Source organism: Aythya fuligula, chromosome 21 (genome assembly GCF_009819795.1).
Source record: "Aythya fuligula isolate bAytFul2 chromosome 21, bAytFul2.pri, whole genome shotgun sequence".
In the NCBI taxonomy this organism is placed as follows: domain Eukaryota; kingdom Metazoa; phylum Chordata; class Aves; order Anseriformes; family Anatidae; genus Aythya; species Aythya fuligula.
This window is the reverse complement of record NC_045579.1, coordinates 7234918-7253012: the sequence shown is the minus strand read 5'-3', so window position 1 is coordinate 7253012 and position 18095 is coordinate 7234918. Positions and strand designations below refer to the sequence as shown.

Here is an 18095-nt window from a genome sequence, read left to right as displayed (position 1 = left end):
CTTTCATTCTTTCGCTCAGTGCCAGCCCCGGTTCACAAACTCATCTATTTCACACCTTCTAAAGAGCACGAGAACAGTCTGCAAAGCAGCTGCCTTGCTCATTTCTGATCAGAAAGGTTCCGAGGGCTGCGCTTCCTCGCGCGATTGTGGCACCTCTGGGGGGGTTTCCTGTGTAAATGAAACCTCGGTGCAGCTGCGCTCACGGCAGCCGGGGGACGGGAGGGCTTCGCTCTGGGTCTTTGCTTTTAAAATCTCTGCTCGGAACGTGTAAGGTCACGGCCAAAGCGCTGGTAACGTGCACCCTTTTGGCCCGTAAATTCAGGGCATTTAAAGCTAACATGCGAACAGGAATGCGCTTCCAGATGAGTATTCCTGGGCTGCCCGGCTGCCGCTGCGCGCGATGATGTGAGACGGGAGGGAGGATAATGACCCTCTGCACCGGGTACGTTGCTGCTGGTAAATTTGGGCCTTCGTCTAATTTAATATTTAAACATCTTAGCGTACGGCTGGTGAGAAGTCGGGGAGAGGCAGGTGAGAGCCCCCAGGACGGCGTTGCTCCGTGTGGGCCTTCCCGTGCCAGGTCCTTCAGGGGACTTCGCTGGGGCTGTGAGGCCGCTGTGCTGTGGCTGGTGTTAGCAGTATGAATGGGCGCTTGAAGGCTCTGCTACTTTTTTGGCCAGCGTGTAAAATGCGGCAAATGGTTTTGGCACCCGGCGCCTTCAGTAAATCACTCTGAAGAGCCCTGCATGTTAGTGGTGTTCCACAGCTCCCTTCCCAAAACATTATTAAAATAAAGTCGCAGTAATGAGGAATGATTTAAAACAAGTGGCAGGAGCCTCCGCGCACACCGGCCCAGCCAGGCACCGGCACACACCTGAAGAAGCCGACCAGGAGCTGTTCCTAAGGCAGCTGCCTTCCCTTTTGGCAACAAGCGAGGGGAAGGAGCCGCTGCCTTCGGTTTGGTTTCTGATGGCACAGCTTGCCACTTCCAGCGGTCAGCGTGCAGCTCCTGGAAGCGGTGATGAGGACGGGACCTGAGGATGTGCAGCGTTCGCCTCAGCTCCATCATGAACAGGTCTCTGTAATTTCTGAAGACAAACGTTCACTTTTGGCCCTCAGCAGCTGCTCTGTGGGTGCCTCGACCCAAAGACCTGATGGAGCTGGCATCTCCGCCGTGCCACCACGCTCAGCCTGTGAACACCGGGCAGGCACCGAGGGGAGGCGGCCTGGGCAGTGGTCTCACTTCTACAGCACCTTGGCATTTCTTTGGTACCTCGCTCCAGGCGGGGGCTGTCTGTAGGGCATTCCCCATCTCCAAAAAGCAAAGGCACTTGGCCAAAAACGGCAACATCCCCCCAGGCTGTGCATCCCTGAGATGCCCACAGGCAGCTCGCAGAGCAGCAGGGTTAAAACGTGACATCCTACGGGTGCGCTCAGGGCGATGGCAAACCAGACGTGCTGCCTCGCGAGCCTCCTGGCGTCCTCAGCCCCCTCACCACGCCGCGGGCGGAGGCGGCTGAGATTTTTCGGGTGTGACAGAGCAGGGTGCTGCTTCGGGAGGTGCGCGAGGAAGCCTTCACGTGTCCGGTGGTGCAGTGCCTTCAGCGGGGCCGTGGGAGTTGTTCGCTCCTGGAAAGCAGCACAGCTCACGTAGCTGGGGCGCTGGGAGAGCAGGCGGAGGAGAGCCCGAGTGCCAAGGGGCCTCCTGGAGAAGCTGTGCTCAGGAACTGTTCCAGCCTTAACTCAGGTTCTGCTCGGCTTCTGGGCCGGCGTGTTGCTGCCAGCAGCGCTGCTCTGCTCCTCCTTGCCCGTGGCTAGTGGCCCCCCTGCCTTGGAGGGAGCCGTGTGGTGCCAGGTCTCCCTTCTCAAGCAGCCCCAGGCCACTCGTGCCCTTCAGCGCTTTGTCCCTCTGCAGAAGCTGCGAGGTGCCGGCACGCCGAGCCTGTTTCGGTGGAAATTCAGCGCTGCTGGACCTCCCGCTTCTGCTCCCCCTTCCTAATTAAAGCAAAATTAAATGTCCTGGAAAGCCTCATCTGCCTGCGAGCAGTCTGCCTTTTGTTTATCAGATCCAGACTTCTCTCGATTTCCCATTTATTTTTATCTACCAAGCTTTTAGAACTTCATTAATGTTTTTTTAAATGGGTCGAAATGAAGTAGAATACGAAAGTGTGATGTTTTGAGCTCTTTCTGCGGGGAGGAAAACTTCAAAGTTTTAGCGTGTATATATTACAAAGAACTGGAAATCCCTTTCTTGACTTGTGTGTACAATATCTGAGGCAACCCTGCGATTTGATTCAAGCATAATTTTTTACGGTTTACTGTTTAATTTAAATCAGTGTGGTATGAATTACGTTACTGGTGAAAAATGAGCTTTTGTTGAGATAAATGCTTGCCATCATCTTGAAAGTCTTCTTCTGTTTTGACATCTTTACTTGATGTTTCTCTGCGCGGGGACCCGGAGCTGTGCGAGCTCGGGGCCAGGGGCTGCGTGGAGGGGAGCGGGGCCAGCGGGGCGCAGCGTGCTCAGCCTCGAGGCTCCCGAACCCCGCGGTGCCCCCGCTTTGTGGAGCATGAGATGCTTCCGTGGAGATCACACCCACAAGCACAGCGAGTACCAGCACCGCATCCCTGCTGTGGCTGCGCGGCCGCCTCTGATCCACGCTCAGCTGGGGCTCGGCTGCTCCTTCCTCAGGGTGCTCCTTCCACAGGAGGAGATCCCAAAAGGTCCCTCTCCATCCCCGATGCCCGAGCGGCTCGGGCTCTTGACACCTGAGGATGCCGTAGTTCTCCGATCCTGCGGTCATTTAACAGCCCCACGAATCAAAGCACAGGCTTTTAGGAGCAGTCTTTTCTCCAGTCCCCGCTCCCCTCCCACCAGTTTGCTCTGGCCGGGAGCTGGAGGCCCTGGAGCTCGCTGGGCGCTGCGCAGCGCGGCTCCCGCGGGGCCGCTCCTGTGGCCCCAGCCCGGCCGGGTTTGGCTCGGCTGCTGGTCCCATCAGTTCCCTGTGCTGTGACCTGGTTTTGTCTGACACGTTTCTCATTAACTCTTTGTCAAATCACCAGGAAGCCTGGTTAATTGCAGGCAGAGTGCTGAATTTATGAGTTCATCTAGGCTTCGTGTCTACACATTGACAGAGGTGTTTCTCTGGATGAAATCTTTTTCTCTTCATTTTGCGGCAAGAATGGACTTTCTGTTTCACTTACTTCTGAAAGTCATAAATCGTAGCGATCCCTCCCTCCTCTTTATTTGAAAGAAACACAACAAAACTTCATGGCAACAGTTTATTGCTCTAAATCAGCTTGTGGGTCATTAAAGCAAAAAGAAAAAAAAAAAAGGAGGGGGGGGGAAATCTCCCTCTAACTCCTGCCAAATAAAATGCGTACATCAGCCAAACTGTCAAAGGCAGATCCTGCAACTATGGGATGAGAAGGTTTATTACACTTTCAGCTTCTGGGGAGGGATGTTATAGCAACAGGACGCTGGGTCACTGATGGCAAACTCATGGTTGCTTCGTTTCTTCATGCACACTAGGAATCCATTAAGCTAACTGACGACAGATCCCTAGGCATTCCAGTCCTACAGCACACCTCTGCGGAGGCCAAATGTTGGACTCTGCCCATTAAAACGTGAAAGAAACAACCCAACAGAGAGCCCACAAATTAGAGAAGCAGGAAACCTCAAATGATGTGCAAAAAAAATGGTTAATGTTCAAGAGAATTTTTCCATAACTTTTGCTTCATAACTCAGCATCTCTGATCTTAATAAATTACGAGACAGAGCCCCTGCAAGATCAATGAGCCCTTTGGATTCGAGTCCTGAAGGCTGTTCAGCAGAAAGCAGATGAGGCTGCAGAGCGAGCCCTGGGCCATGACAACCATTTCCTCTTGGCTGGCTCGAGATGAGCCTGAACCACAGCCGCGGCCAGCGGTCGGCTCTGGGTCCAAGCTTCGTGTCTCTGCAGCGGGCCAGGCTGAAAACCTGACATCCAAATGAGCATGAAGGTGCATTTGTTTGAAGCAAATCGACTGCAGAGGAGAGGGATGGGGGCTTCGGGGTGGGAAAAGAGACGGTGCTCCCTGGAAGGATAGCGAATGTCTCAGCAAAACGTCGTCGTGGCACCGCCACCAGCCGGGACGAGAGCTGGGAATTCTTGGATGAAGACAAAAGAGCAGGGAGGTGCCTGGGTTCATAAATCCAGCGAACGCCCTGAGCTTGCCATCTGCAGCAGAGGGAAGGGGAAAAAGATGAACTTGTTTTGACACGGTCAATGAAAATTAAAAAAAAAAGGCAATGAGAAACCCACGGCAAGGTGCGGGATGGCTGGGCTGGGCTGGGTGGATCAGGCTGAGCAGAGGGAGACGAGGCACTGGAGGTGCTCTCACTCTGATGGAGTTGATGAGAGTGCCCACGGGCTGCAGTCCAGATGAAAGCTGAGTTTTCCAGCAGATCGACGAGTGCACGTGTCTGTCTGTCCCAGACGGCCTGGAGATTAGCTCAGGGAAAAGGTGAGGCAGCCAATGTGCTCCTGCCCCGAGCACGGCTCTGGGGCCGTGATGCCGCAGTCCAGGCTGTGGATGAGCACGATGGTAACGTGCTGTCCCCAAAGGGACCACAACACCGACAGATAACGGGTTTGGGCATTAAAAATATTACCAATTACTGATTTTAATTGTCTTTTCCCTACCCTTTCCTCATTCTCCCCCCTTTTTCTCTTTTTCCTCTCTCTGATAATGTCTTTTAATGTCTGAGCCAAATTATCCCCCCAAGATGCCTCGGTACAACCTCGCTGATGTCAGAGCTGGGCTGAGCAAGCAGAAGTACAACCAACGCTTCAACGCCACCAGCTCCGACTCCTGCCAATTTCACGTGTGATTTTCTGGCTTTGTTTTGGTTTTCTGTAGCTTTTTTTTTTCTATCCCTTTTCCTTTTGCAATTGGACTTCTTTGGAGCATCAGTTACCTCTTGGTGCTGCCGTGCTTCTAAAACACCCACGAGTGAATCACCCTCGTGCACTCCAAACACAAGCCCTCAAACAGAAAATCTTTTTTTTTTTTTGTTACTGACAGTGACTTGCAAACAGCTGGTTTGAAGAATTTTGGCAGAGGAAATTTCTGATTTTCTTCTGGTCTAAACTGGAAGAAGATGTGGTAAAAGGTTTTGGTTTGTTTTTCTGGAGGTTTTTTAGGGCAGGGGAAAGAGGAGCTTAGGAAATTATTTGTGTGGACACGTGTTTGATAGAGGTAAAATGACATCATGGGTAATAACTTGCAATTACTTTTTTTTTTTTTAGTATTTTTTAAATTATGATGTACATTTCATATAGAACATCAAAAAAAGTGTGTGCTTGTGATCTTTATCTTGCTAGAGGTGTCAACCACAAAGAGCTGGACCGGCAGCGCTCGGAGCAGGTGCTTCCACCGCACCTGAGACAAAGCCTCCTTTTCTGACAGCTTGACATTTTGTTGGACAGATACTGAAACATCCTAGAAAACTAACATGTAAGGGATCGTGCAGGATCATGGGTACATAGGAAAAAAAAAAAAAAAAGTTTAATCAGGCAGAGAAAGTTCCTTGAAAATTAGAAAGCTGGATAAAGCTGGATGTGGAAGACTGCCATGGTGTAGGGCTGTCTGCTGTTTCAGTTGCAATTGCAAAGTAAAGATGTGTTAGCATAAGTCCTAGGAAATTCACATGGAAAAAAGAACACCTTTTCCTTCTGTACCTAAGGGGAGAGGAAAACTTTTGTACCTATTGCACTGCGGTCAGCCAGCAAGTGGTAACTGACTGCTGCTCGGCAGGTGCATTGCTGCCAATGATCTGCCTCTTCTGCCTCTCCAACAGCCCTTTTGTTTTCCAGTTTTTGTTTTTCCATTTGTTTTTTTACCCAAAGCAAGGAAGGCATGCCGCAGTGTCAGGGACGGCATCGTGCAAATTGCCTTCCAGTGACACCGCCGGGCCTCGGCTCGTGAGACTTTGTTTTATTTCCAGAGTACAGTGAGTGTGTGAGAAAAACAGGGGCTCGAGTTCTCAGGGTTTGTACGGACTCGTTCTTTCTCATTCTGATCTGTGAGATCTCACACCCCCAGTTCGGGTGCTAAAGCTCCACTCAGATGAAACCACAGAGTTTCAGGTGATTTTTAGCTAAGACAGGACCTCGCTCAGGCGGCGCTGGCAAGCCTTGTGCGGGGGCCTGCAAAGCAGCTGGTGAATTGGAGCTGAATTCTGCTTTTCTCCAGAGCTATCTGGAGTATCTGCGCCTAAATAACTCCAGAATATGAAAGAGGGCACCTGAAACATACGGCTACAAACCAAAAGGGGATTTGCCATCTTGCTGACTGCTGCTGTACACACTGATGGTACCGGGGGTTATCTGGGTGCTGCCTGTCCAACTGTTCAAACCCAGAGGCCCTACACCCACGCTGGTTGATGGCTTCCAACCAGCAGCCGAACATGGACAGTTGGTCCTGGTTTTGCTGTTTTCCAGCTTTCCCTGGGAGCTGTCACCCCTTCCCGGTGAGCTGTGTCCCCGCAGGTGCCCCCTGCCTGCCCACCGCCCGTCGCTGATTTGGGGTCAGCAGGGCCAGGGCCAGGACTTTAATCTTAGCAGCAGTCAGCAGCGTCAGCCAGCCTCCATGTTCCTAGAGGTTCCCTGAGATAAAACAGAAGTTACTGTTATTGTAGCTTGAGTAAACTCAGTAGAGTTGTTCAACCCACGTTAGGAACGCTTTTCTTTTTTCATTTTTTCTTACAAAGTCCAAACTACCCTCACCAGCTTCCTCTGACGGTGCTGCCTTGTATCAGAGAGGAGAGCTACAAAGAACCAGGTACTGAGAGCCTCGTTAGGGCAGAGCAGGGGCTGTCGTGTGCCCTCGCATCCCCTCGGAGTCACGAGAGAGTAAATTCAGCACGTGCAGGTGGCTCTCCTGGAAAGCGGAGGTCCCCGAACAAATGCAGCCAGTTTTGAGGAAAGCACCTACATAAAAACAAAAGACAAACAGCAGCGAAACACACCGGTAAGAGCCCTCTGCACGGGGTGCGCCCTCAGTTTGGATTTCTGTATGTTTAACGTTGGGCAGAAATTCCAAACCTGGAACAAACCCATGGCACCGGGTGACATTTGGGGAAATGGTGAAAGATTTGTGCTTGCTCTCCAGGTGTCCCTGACCCCTTCCTCTGCCCCAAAACCTCCGAGGGCCCCGGGAGCTGCAGGAGCAGCGGCTGCGTGTGTGCCATGCACGGGCACGAGGAGGGGCTGGCGGCCGCTGCCTGCCCTGACGGCGAAGCGGAACGAGGCGAAAGTGAAACCAGCAACTGAGAATTTGCTCACATAAACCCGAATTTGCTCATATAACTTCTACACGGCTGCCAGCAGGAAGCGTCTCGCGATGCAGCCGCTGCTTTCAGCGGGGAGCGCGCTTCCATCTGCAGCAGCTCCGCTCCAGCAGTGAGCCGGGGCACTGTGGCAAAGGACGTTGCCTCTGCAACTCCTGTTTTATTTATCCTGGAAGCTGGAATGTGAGGAATGAGCAAGGCAGGGCTTTCTGGAAGGGGAAAGATGATGTTTCATGGCCAAGACAGTTGAATTGAAAGCTAAACTCAGTCGCTGCTTCTGCTGCTGTGTCCTAAGGAAGTCATGGAAGGCAAATTTGCCTGAAACGGCCACTGCTGGGGAGCACCCCAGAAAAACCTGTGCCAGGACTGAGGTGTTAAGTAAAGCACGGTATCACCCCCGAGCAGTACGGAGCCAGACCTCATAAGCATGGGCTGAACACGAGGGATCGATGCCTGCGAGGCTCCGTGTGTGAGCTGAGCTCTGCAGCCTGAGCCCAGTGTGCACAGGGAGCTGAGCTGAAGCGCATGGGCAGCGTGGTGCTGAAACCCCTCACACGGGGATAAAATAACCCTGGGCATTTTCTTCACTGTTAGCAAAGACAGGGCCCATCAATGCACCTGAATCTGCCAGGCCTGGCTGGTGAGCAGCAGCCAGAGCATTCCCACGCAGGGTAGGAATGAGGCTGAACACAGGGCTGTTCCTCCTACCAGTTCTGCCCCATCCAAACACTAATTCTGGGGGGAAATGTAGGATTTCCCTGAAGATTCAGTGCCATGGTCTGAATTGGAAGCAATAAGCCAAGAACCGAGGATGTGATTTTCCCTTTGTCCATTTTAATGCAAGTAGCTTGAGATCAGAGGTTGGTGCTGGAGGAGGCGGGGTGGGGACCTCCAGGTGTGCTCAGGGACCTCCAGGAGGGCTCAGAGCCACAGGTGCTGGCAGCACGGAGCAGTTTGATGGCCTGGTCATTACAGTGAATGCAGTTCAGCAAGTCGATCTGTTTTGCTCTAAGCTGATGTGAATACTAGAAGAGTGCTTTTGTCTCCATATCAGTTGTAGTCCTGAGCCGGTTACTCATGGAGAGCTCTGGTAGAGGTCCTTGGAGGTTCTTCTAACCAGGAACTTGTGATCATGGCTGAAGAGCTGCTTTAGCCCTGCCAGACGTGCTTATCAGTGTTACTTGCCATCCAGCTCATGCCTTGCTATTCCTTGTTATGAAATCTGCACTGCAAATAATTCTCCTTTCTTTCTTCTTTCTGCATCTACTGTTTGATACCAGATGACCCACGTGTTCCTTCCTCCTGTTCTTCTGCAGATTGCTGATGACCTGGGAAATGAGAAATTCTGCATTGATGCTAGCCAGAGCGGAGCTGGGAACTGGCTGAAGTACATCCGCGTGGCCTGTTCCTGTGACGAGCAGAACCTCGCCGTGTGCCACATTAACGACCAGGTAATGACTTCGGCAATTAGCCAAATTAACTGCTGTGTTCACCCGTGCGGGCTGCGCGGTGGCAGCACCCGTGTCATCTTCCAGGCCTTGGCTCCTCTCGCGGTGGGGAAGGTTGTGTGAAATGTTGGCACCTGCTGGGAGGCGTAGATTATGGTACTGGAGCACAAAGGAGGCAAATGGAAACCACTGCTGGTATTTTGTTGCCATCAAACCCGTAAAAAGTTCATGCCACAAGTTGTCAGTGCTGGGCACGTGGCTGCAGGCTGTGAACGCAGGTTTTGTCTGTGTTTTAGAGGGGATGAGAGTGGGGCATGGATTGGGAGTCTGCAGAGCAAAGAGGAAAAACCCAATGGGCACATTGGGGAAAGGCTGGTGGAGCAGGTGGGGGCGAGGGACGTCACGGGGGTGGAATGGTTTTGATAATGTTAGTCCCAAAGAGGCAGGAACCTTTCCTCTCTGCACAGATGACAGGGTATTTCAGGGATTAAAGAGCTATTGTTTCTAACGTTGTTTGAAACATAAAACCAAAACTGGATTCAAGACGAGCAATCCAAGTTGGGAATTTCACAAACCTCAAATTGAGTACAATTCAAATATAAGTTACTGGTGCAGACCTAGCTTAAATGAGAAATGCAGTCATGTTATTGCCAGCTCGCAAACAGGAGGCATATTTGGATGCACACAAAAAAAAGACTTGAGGATGGAAAACCAAACTTCTAAAAAGCCCAGTAAGAAAGCTGTACTGCGAGGGACGCTGGAGGGAATCTGAAGTAAGCCAGCTCTTGTCAAATGAGAGCAGCTTGGGCTGTGCCGAAGTGTCAGCCCACTTTGTGACCTTAGTTCCTGTTGTAAAATGCTTTTACATCATTTAACTTTGGACGCAGAAAGAAAAATACAAAAATACCGCAAATGTTCCCAACTCAGGCAACCTAGAGGAGATCGAGGCACAAAGCTCTGAATTTCAGCCCGCCTTGTTGAAACGAGCTGCTGATTGCTTCAGTGCCCACTCACCACTGCTCACAAGTGCTCTTACGGCAAGGAGCCCTCCAAGCAAGAGCCAACATTTATCATCAGCTCCTCGTCTTACACCGCGAGGGGCTCTCCGTGGCACGCGGGGCTGGCTCCTGCCTCTCGGCTTCAGGGAATGACAGGGTCGGTGTCTCAGCAGCCCTCGCGCTTCCCCTCGCCGATTAGCGAGGTCTGGGGCCGTGCTGGACGCTGCGGGGACACGGCCTCCGTGCGGGGCCTCCTGCAGGTCCCCGGGACAGCAGTCTGGGTCTGCAGGGTCCCCTTTGGGTTGCTGTGTCGGCAGCATCGCTGTGCTGCCTGCGTTATCTCGCGCCTTCCAACAGTTATGGGTTGTGTCCAGTCAGATACGGGCACTTCTTTTCTGCTCAGTCTGAGTTCCGAGGACTTTTTGCCCAGCGTTCATCCTGGAGAAAGGGCGATGAAGCTGTTAGGGGAATTTTTACCAGCAGCAGTAGGAAGGCACAAATATTAAAGGGCAGAGGAAAAAAATCTTTTTAATTTGCGTTTCTTAAAACAATTTAGAGTGAGGAAGGAAAGAAAAGAAGTAGATATATTCTTTTGACATGAATTAACATTTCTTTTTAAAACGTTAATTTGGCTGCTAGCTTCTCCCAGGTTCTTATAAATTAAGGGTTGCACACGTACATAAATTTTGCCAGCAACCTGAAGGCTGTATCACGTTTTATTCTCAGCCCAGTCCCCTGCATGTCCTTCTGTCCTTGTCCCTCATCTGGAGATGTTTGGTGCTGCATATTTTTAGTGCATGCAGCAAGCTGATTGGGAAGAACAGCTGTTTATCATCCACACTCATCTTCTGTCCTTTGCTTTTTCTTTGTACTGACCATTCTTTCATGTCCTCTCAAAAAATAAACCCACTAAAACTTCAACTAAGGGGGTGCATAGCAGGCAAATGGTTTTTCAGAAGGAATAAAAAGGTGCAGAATATAACGAAATGGTAGCAAAGCAAAATGTTTTCTCCTCCTCAGCTTTCTTCCCTGGAAGACTGGGGAGTCTTAGGTCAGGCCCATGGGATTGAGAGAATCCAGGGTAAGAAACACGGTGGGTGGCGGTGGTGATAACTGGAGGCACTGGGAGCTCAGCTGGGTGAGGAGGAAAGGCCAAGTAAGGACATACTTCTTCCTAAGCAATTGATTTTTGAGAGCCTATGGACTCAACTGAATGGCAGCAGTACTTGGAGCAAGCAGCAGCATGTTAAAGTCAGGGCAGATTTTTCTATTTTATTTATGGAGGAGATGATTTAGCCGCGTTGGTTCTGGAATTTCCTATTCATTCCTCGTTTCCCTCACTGCTACACAAAACCAAGGCTCTTGACTTCGCAGGAAACCTTCTGGTGTCAGCTGATGGTTGCTTCTGGTAGTGAAACTGAGAACGATTCTTCTGCGTGATGCTCCAAAGGCTAAGGATGGCCGGGGGTGTTCCTGGTTGTCGCGAAAACCAGGAGTGTCAGGTGCCAACACAGCTAGAGAAGAGCCGTGCCAAACACTGCCGAGTCTGTGTGGCTGTGAGCTGATCCGTACTTTCATCAAATTCTGTCACAATTTGCAAGTAGCCCTTGGTGCCTTTTGGATACCGGGCCCTGTATTTGAAACTTCAGACACTTTAAATAAAATTAATGGATTGTAAAAGCAAATTCTTCATCCTGGCCATAAGAAGCGTACATTTTCAAAGGCACTGTAGCTGGTAGAACCGCTGTGGCTGGACCTAGCTGGAGATACAAAACGTTTTCACACAGCATCACTTCTTATTTAGCTGATACAAACGTGAGTTTCCTCCTAACAACAACAGGGGAGAGCTCTGCTTGCGGCCAGGGCTGCTGTGTGCTTTAAAAATGAATGCCTGCGTTCTGCCTGTGTGATATATTTAGAGCACCAGCCTCAGCCCTGCTCCCCTGTGCACCATGAACCCAGGGCAGAGCGGGGCGGCGCTGCGAGCATCCCGCGGGTGCGAGAGCAGAGCTGCGGCCCTGCACCAGGGGCTCCCGAAGCAGGAAACCTGCTGCGAGCGGTGAGCAAGCACTGCTGGGTCCTACCCAGTGCTACCGCCTGGTGCTGTTCCTTCCAACACTCCTTAATTTCACGTTGTTAGCAGGGTGCCTTTTTTTATTATTATTATTATTTTTTTTTTTCCCTTAACAGGGACTCAAAAAAATAGGGAGAAAGGGTTTATCTTCGCTGGTCAGGAAGCATAAAGATTTATTTTCTGTTTGTGCATGTGCAAAGGAAAGAAAAGCCTTGCAATAAAAGATTACCCACAAAATAACTAAGCAGCATTGTGTTGATGAGAGCCAGGACAAGCTTTTAATCAAAACCATTTGCTTTTCAGGAAAAAAATAAACATGTTTACATGGGGAGAAGGTCCTCTGCGCCTTCTTCTTCTTCTTTTTTTTTTTTTTTTTTTTTTTTTTTTTTTTCACAAATAGACCACATTCTGTTCTTCTTTACATTCCTGTAACTCGGGAACAATCCCAGGAATATCCAGAGATTTTTTTCTGGATTTTTTAATGAAGTAATTGGCAACAGAATCTGCACCTCAGAATGTTTTTGTTTGTTTTTTGTTTTTTTTTAAATTAATAATTAAAATGTTGAGAGGTTAGAGACATTTCATTAACTATTTTTCAGTAATGAAATAATTTTCAAATGCAAAATAGTGTTAGCCAGTTTCCTTTATATTTAGTCTCATTTGATAGGTATTTGAAAAGAACAGAAGATCCTTGTTTGACTGAGATGCCTGTGTTTCTAAAGGAGGGCTGGAAAAAGATGGTAGAAAAATGAAACGATTTGGTGAATGCATCTGGAAAATGATACATGACTTCTGTTTTATTTTTTCGTGTCGCTACTGCTGCCTTCATAGGGCAAATACTTCAGCAGTTTAGCTGTACTTATTCAGGAGACTGTAATATTAAACAGAGTATATGTAATAAATATAATAGCCATGAGCTTGCTTTCAGTATGATAGCTGCTGCTTTTGTTTGTGTTACATATATTTTTTAAAAGGGCTAGCAGGAGTTACAGTGCTGGAAAAAAAATAGGCCTCTGTTTAATAAATCAATCTCGTGTGTGTGTATATAATACAGATTTTTTAAAATATATTTTTACATACATAACCTCATACTGTGAGTCTGTGTTCAGGATTCCTTGCTATGTAATACAATGCCTTAAAAAGAGGAAATAAAAAGCAATGTGGTGTAGTGGAGACAAAGGGAAGGCTACTCCAAAGGAGGAAAACGGCTGAACAAAAGCAAAATGTGCAGTCCCGTTCCGGCCAGAAATGCATGAGGCCAAACTTTTTACGTATTTACTCCTCCTTGAGCCAGGCAGCCGCATAGATAGGTCTGAGCGTGGCCTTAGACGAACAGTAGGTAGAAACATTTGCCTTGTTGTTTTATTGAATTTTTGGATAGTTAACTACTTGCCAGGCCAGCAAAGCAGCAGCTTTTTAGCTCGTTTTAAATTGTCTTTGTGCATCCCTTCCATGGCACGCTGATGCAATTAGTGGGTGTGTTTTTTGATCTTTAGGTAAACACTGCAGCTGTTCTCTCAGTTCTCTAATGCTCTTTTTGCCTGAAGTACAAACGTGTTACCGCGCTGAAGCTAAGATAAATAGTAGACATAACTCATGCAGCAGGTAAACAGTGCTGTTTCTTATGAAAGATACTTAAATAATGAGATAATGACGCGGGCGTACTTTTCTCACTTCATGTGTTTCATCTCCATCTCTTGCCCTGGTACTGGAACCAGTTAAACAATTACCACATCGCTTCTGAGCCGTGGCCGCCTGTCTCGGGAACACTTTTTCTCAGAGAAAAGATGTTCAGCTTGGGTTACTCTGTGCTCCGCTCCGAGGAGATCGGCGTGCTGCGGTTCTGCGTTATCAATACTTTCAGTAATTGTTCCAAATTGCTTTGTTTTGCGCTGCGAGATGTTGGAGCCAGAGCCAGCTTTCTGTGACACCAAGTTTACGTCCGCAGGAGTAGTAACAGGGCAGAGCTGTGGATCGAGCCCAGATTAGGAAAAAGATTCCCCTGTTCTTTCCTTTCCTTTTTTTTCTTCTGTCTTTAATTCTCTGTGCCTAGAAAGCAGAATATTTTTTATAAAAATAAAAATGTAGTATTTTCAAACTTCTGTTGGAGCATTACCCAAAACTGAGTTATATTATTAACTGTTTTATGTTTAACTAAAACTTACTGATAATTATGAGAGATTGCTGATTTAATATTTATTTGGTGCCCTTTTGTGGTGAGAGAAAGAAATGATAATGTGTGGAATTTTTATCTAAATGATGAATATAAATGATATGAATGTAAATGTTCTGTTGGATTAGTAAATCTGATCTTTTTCAGTGGGCAACAAATAAAAAAAGGAAAGGAAGCACAGCAGTAGTTTTAATTAATTCAGAGCATCAGTAACATGATTGCAAGATGAAGTTAATTATTATAATGAAATGTTTGATGAAATTAATGTGACTCCAGCAGAATTCAACTTTTTCCTAATAATTAATGAAGCTTGCACTGTATTTCTTGACAGACTGTTTGCAGCAATGTGTTTATGTACAATAAGGTACTTTGTTCTAAAAACAAACAGGAGGGATAAAGGAGTTAAGATTATGATATAGAGGTAATATTAACCATTTAATATGATAATTCTGACAGATTTTTCCCAGGTAAAATTCATGAATGTATTTGTGAAGAACTAGGTAGACCTTTTAGATTGTTGTTTGTATTTCAGTGCTGATTAGGTTTGGGATTACTAGCTGAAAGAGAAATGATCGTTAATAGCAATATTGAGTTATTTTCTTACTTCTCTTAGGTAGCTCCAAGTGATAGTGTGTTATGAGTTCTGTTTTACTGAGCCAAGCCCTAAGGTCAGTGTTTGTTCCTAGTCTTTTTTTTTTTTTTTTTGGTTTTGTTTTGTTTTTCTTTTTTTCTTTTATTTTTCTTTTATTTATTTTTTTTTCCCCAGGCATATTTACCATTAAACTCAGTGTGGTTTGGTCCTGATTGAAGCTTGTCTTGTTGAACAAGCGGGCAAGGAAAAGTGCGAATGAAAAAAGGAATGAGACGAGGGAGAATGTTACCTAATCCCTTGTTTGCAGTGGAATCTGCAGAAGTGCAGCCACACAGTCGGTGCTGAGCAGTTCAGGGCCATCTTTCAGAAGCACCCCCAGCTCCTTCCATCTGCACCAGGGCACCCAGCTGCTGTCGGGTTTGCTCTGAGGGGTGCTGCTGGCACCTCCAGCGACCCAAGCCCAGGTTTCGTGATCGTGCCCGGCTGGAGCGGGTGTGTGCGTGTTGGGTGGATGAGTTAGTTACAGAGCAGGGCAATGTTGTGCTAAGGGCTCTGCCAAGTGCAGGGCAGGGTTTCTGCTCGGTTTGGGACGTGTTGTGGAGTCACAAGCCCGCGGCGTGTTCTCAAACACAGGGTGGCCGTGTCTTGAGGCAGAGATTTTCCATCCTTTTCTGTTGGGTGGCTGCGCTCTGCTCGTACACACGCCGTTAATATTTCGATTAGCCGGCAATTGAAATCGCAGGGCTTTCCGAGCGTGCTTCGGAGAGGATCAACGCGGGCAGCCGGGGCGATCAAACGGCGAATTCAGCTTATCAGAAAGGGGCTTTGCCAAGCGCCGTCAGCCAGGGCCGCCTCAGGGCCGCCTCAGGGCCTCGGCTCCGCTCCTCGGGGCCGTGCCGGCCGGCGGAGGGGCCGCGGGGCCGGGCTGAGGGGAGCCGGGGCTGAGGGGAGCCCCGCGGCCCGGGGCCGTGCGCGGGCGGAGCCTGCCCCCTGGCGGGCCGGGCCGGGCCGGGCCGGGAGAGCGGGGCTCGGGCGGCGCCGAGGGAAAAAGGGCTCGGGGCTCTCCCTCGGGGCTAACAGGGGATGTCCCCAAAAAGAATTTGATGCGTTGCTACTCAAGGGAGTGCAAATAAAACTTTGCAGTTAGTCACTGCTACCTGTTGAATTCTCGTGGTGGTGTTTGGAAGAGGACAGGGTGCAGCATGCTCGCATGGAAGGCATCTTGCCACTGAGCTCCTGCTGCTGCTGTTTTTTGCGTTATTTTGTGCCGAGGATTCTCAGGAAGGCACCTCCCGGCTCCAGGCACCGAGTGCTCGCACCCTGCTGACCCGCGAGGCGCACCGATGCGGGGGTCCGGCAGCACCAGGAGCTGGCTGAAGCAGGCTGCGGTCAGCACAGCCTCCATCCCCACGTACTTGGCTCTTTTCTCTCAAGGCACGAGGCCAGTGGGGTCCGCTCTCATGTCACCCATCGGCCACAGGCCATGCTGCCCTGCTCCCTCTTTGCTCTGGGTGTAGGACAGCACAGATGAGGGCATGGTGGGTGTGTGCATGTATCAGAAGAGGTGCTATGAACACATGCACTGATGAGTTGATGCCTTGCAACCTTACACCTTGTTGCACCTTGGATAATGTTGATTTCTCTCCTGTATTTTTTTTTTCTGAAGAAATGCATCCTTGGAGTAGAACACACTGGTTCAGGACACCCACATAAGGCCTGGATATCATTTAAACCATGTTCTACGCAGTTTAAATGGGTATTTAAATGGTGCACACAGCTGGCGTGAGGTCTCTGCCCTTGTCTGAGTTCTGTTTCCAATCCGGGTTTGTTCTGCAGTGCAGTAGCAGAGGTGCAGGAGGCCAGCAGCGTGTCCTCGTCACACCTCAGAACACGCAGCTTCCCTCATTAGGCAGTGGATGTGAGCGAGGATAAACTGCTCAGGTGCTGTCTTTAGGAGTCAGATCCTTAGGTTGTAGGTGGGAGTAATCCACAAAATAACGGTGTGAGGGATGCTAATTCCACTCTGTAATCATTAGGCCAGTTTCAGCTTAGGGAAGCAGAGACTTAGCCGCGTCAATTCCATCAGCTTGATTTTCCCTTTGCTGTAACAAACACACACGAAGCTTAGAGGAGGTAGGAAAAACAATTGGAAGATTTTTGTGTAATATAAATGAGAGAGGCTGTTACTGTAAATACTACTTTATGGTCCAAACTGCATGAAACTCTGACATGCACAGAGTAAAATAAAGGCAGGAAAAAAAGAGCTCTCAGCAGCAATTATGCAAATCAAGTGACAGCCTCCCCTATTAGCTGGAATAATTTGAGTTATTGGTTAAAAATGTAAAATGCAAGTCTTTGCATATTTAACATGTCTCTCAATTTATTTATTATTTTTTTTTTGTTTCTGATTCCCAGATCTATTATAAAGTTATTAAAGAAATTGAGCCAGGAGAAGAGCTCTTGGTGTATTTGAAGGAAGGTGGTTATTCACTTGGGAACATGGCGCCCAGCATGGAAGGTAAGGCCTCGTTTTGCGAGCTAGGACCTTTCTGCACCCCTCACCAGCCAACCTAGGAATGTTCAAGAACCCCGATTAGTGCTGAACTGGGACAAAAACCTGACCTGGTGCCCGCCCCTTGTGCAGCTATTCATATTTTCTGCTTATTTCCACTCTTTCTCACTGGTGAGAGTAGTTACCTTAGTCAATGATGGCAAACAAGCTTTTATTACCTTCAAAGCATGCAACTGATTCATTTAATTCTTGTCGAGGAACGTTGTGCCATAAAAATGTGCCAAACCATCCCAAGACTTGCAGAACTCTGGTCTTTAGAGCTTTGGATTATGTGGAGAAGGGGACCTGGCAGGGGATGGAAGACTCGTCACTAGAATTATTATTACTACAACAAGCACCTCTGAAACCATGAACTGATGTGGTGAAGGGGAAAAGAATGATTATTTTTAAAAGAAAGCTCATATTTTTATTACCGCAGTGTCTGTCCTGCCTCACAGCAAGTTGGTGTTGCCGGACAAGGTGCATGGCTCAGGTGGTTTCCTTGGCTGCACATCTCGTGTGAAGCAATGTGACAGACTAAGCATTATTCACTCCTTCATGTATTTTCCTTAAAATATCCTGCTTATTACCGAGTTTCAGTAATCACACAGACTGTGTAAAAGACCTTTATGCTGTCCACATTAGAAATTTTCTAGTAAGCTAGGGCAAAGAGCAATGTGCTAAGATTTTGAGGTTCTCTTATTACATGAAAACTGCTTCGTGAAATTCAAGAGGATGTGTAGAGAGGGATGGGGAAGGAGAAGAGTTTGAGTCCTTCCTTTTTCATGGTGCGCTAAGATGGCCATAAAATACTTACCTTCTTAATAAAAAGAAAGAAGCATGAAGCTTTCTGCTTGCTATTCTGTTAGACTGTTGCAAACCTTGAGTTCAAATTTAGTTTCACAAAGAAGAGAAACGTGTTACTG

General features: G+C 48.4%; 1 protein-coding gene across 3 annotated transcripts in view; it reads left to right on the top strand.

The window, feature by feature from the left end:
- Positions 1-18095, top strand: part of PRDM16 (PR/SET domain 16) — a 280477-nt gene that overhangs the window by 223427 nt on the left and 38955 nt on the right. For all 3 annotated transcript variants that reach the window (XM_032201332.1, XM_032201331.1, XM_032201330.1), the window contains exons 4-5: positions 8650-8784; positions 17034-17136. In XM_032201332.1, coding sequence (XP_032057223.1) covers positions 8650-8784; positions 17034-17136 — 238 coding nt within the window. The remainder of the gene's footprint in view (positions 1-8649; positions 8785-17033; positions 17137-18095) is intronic.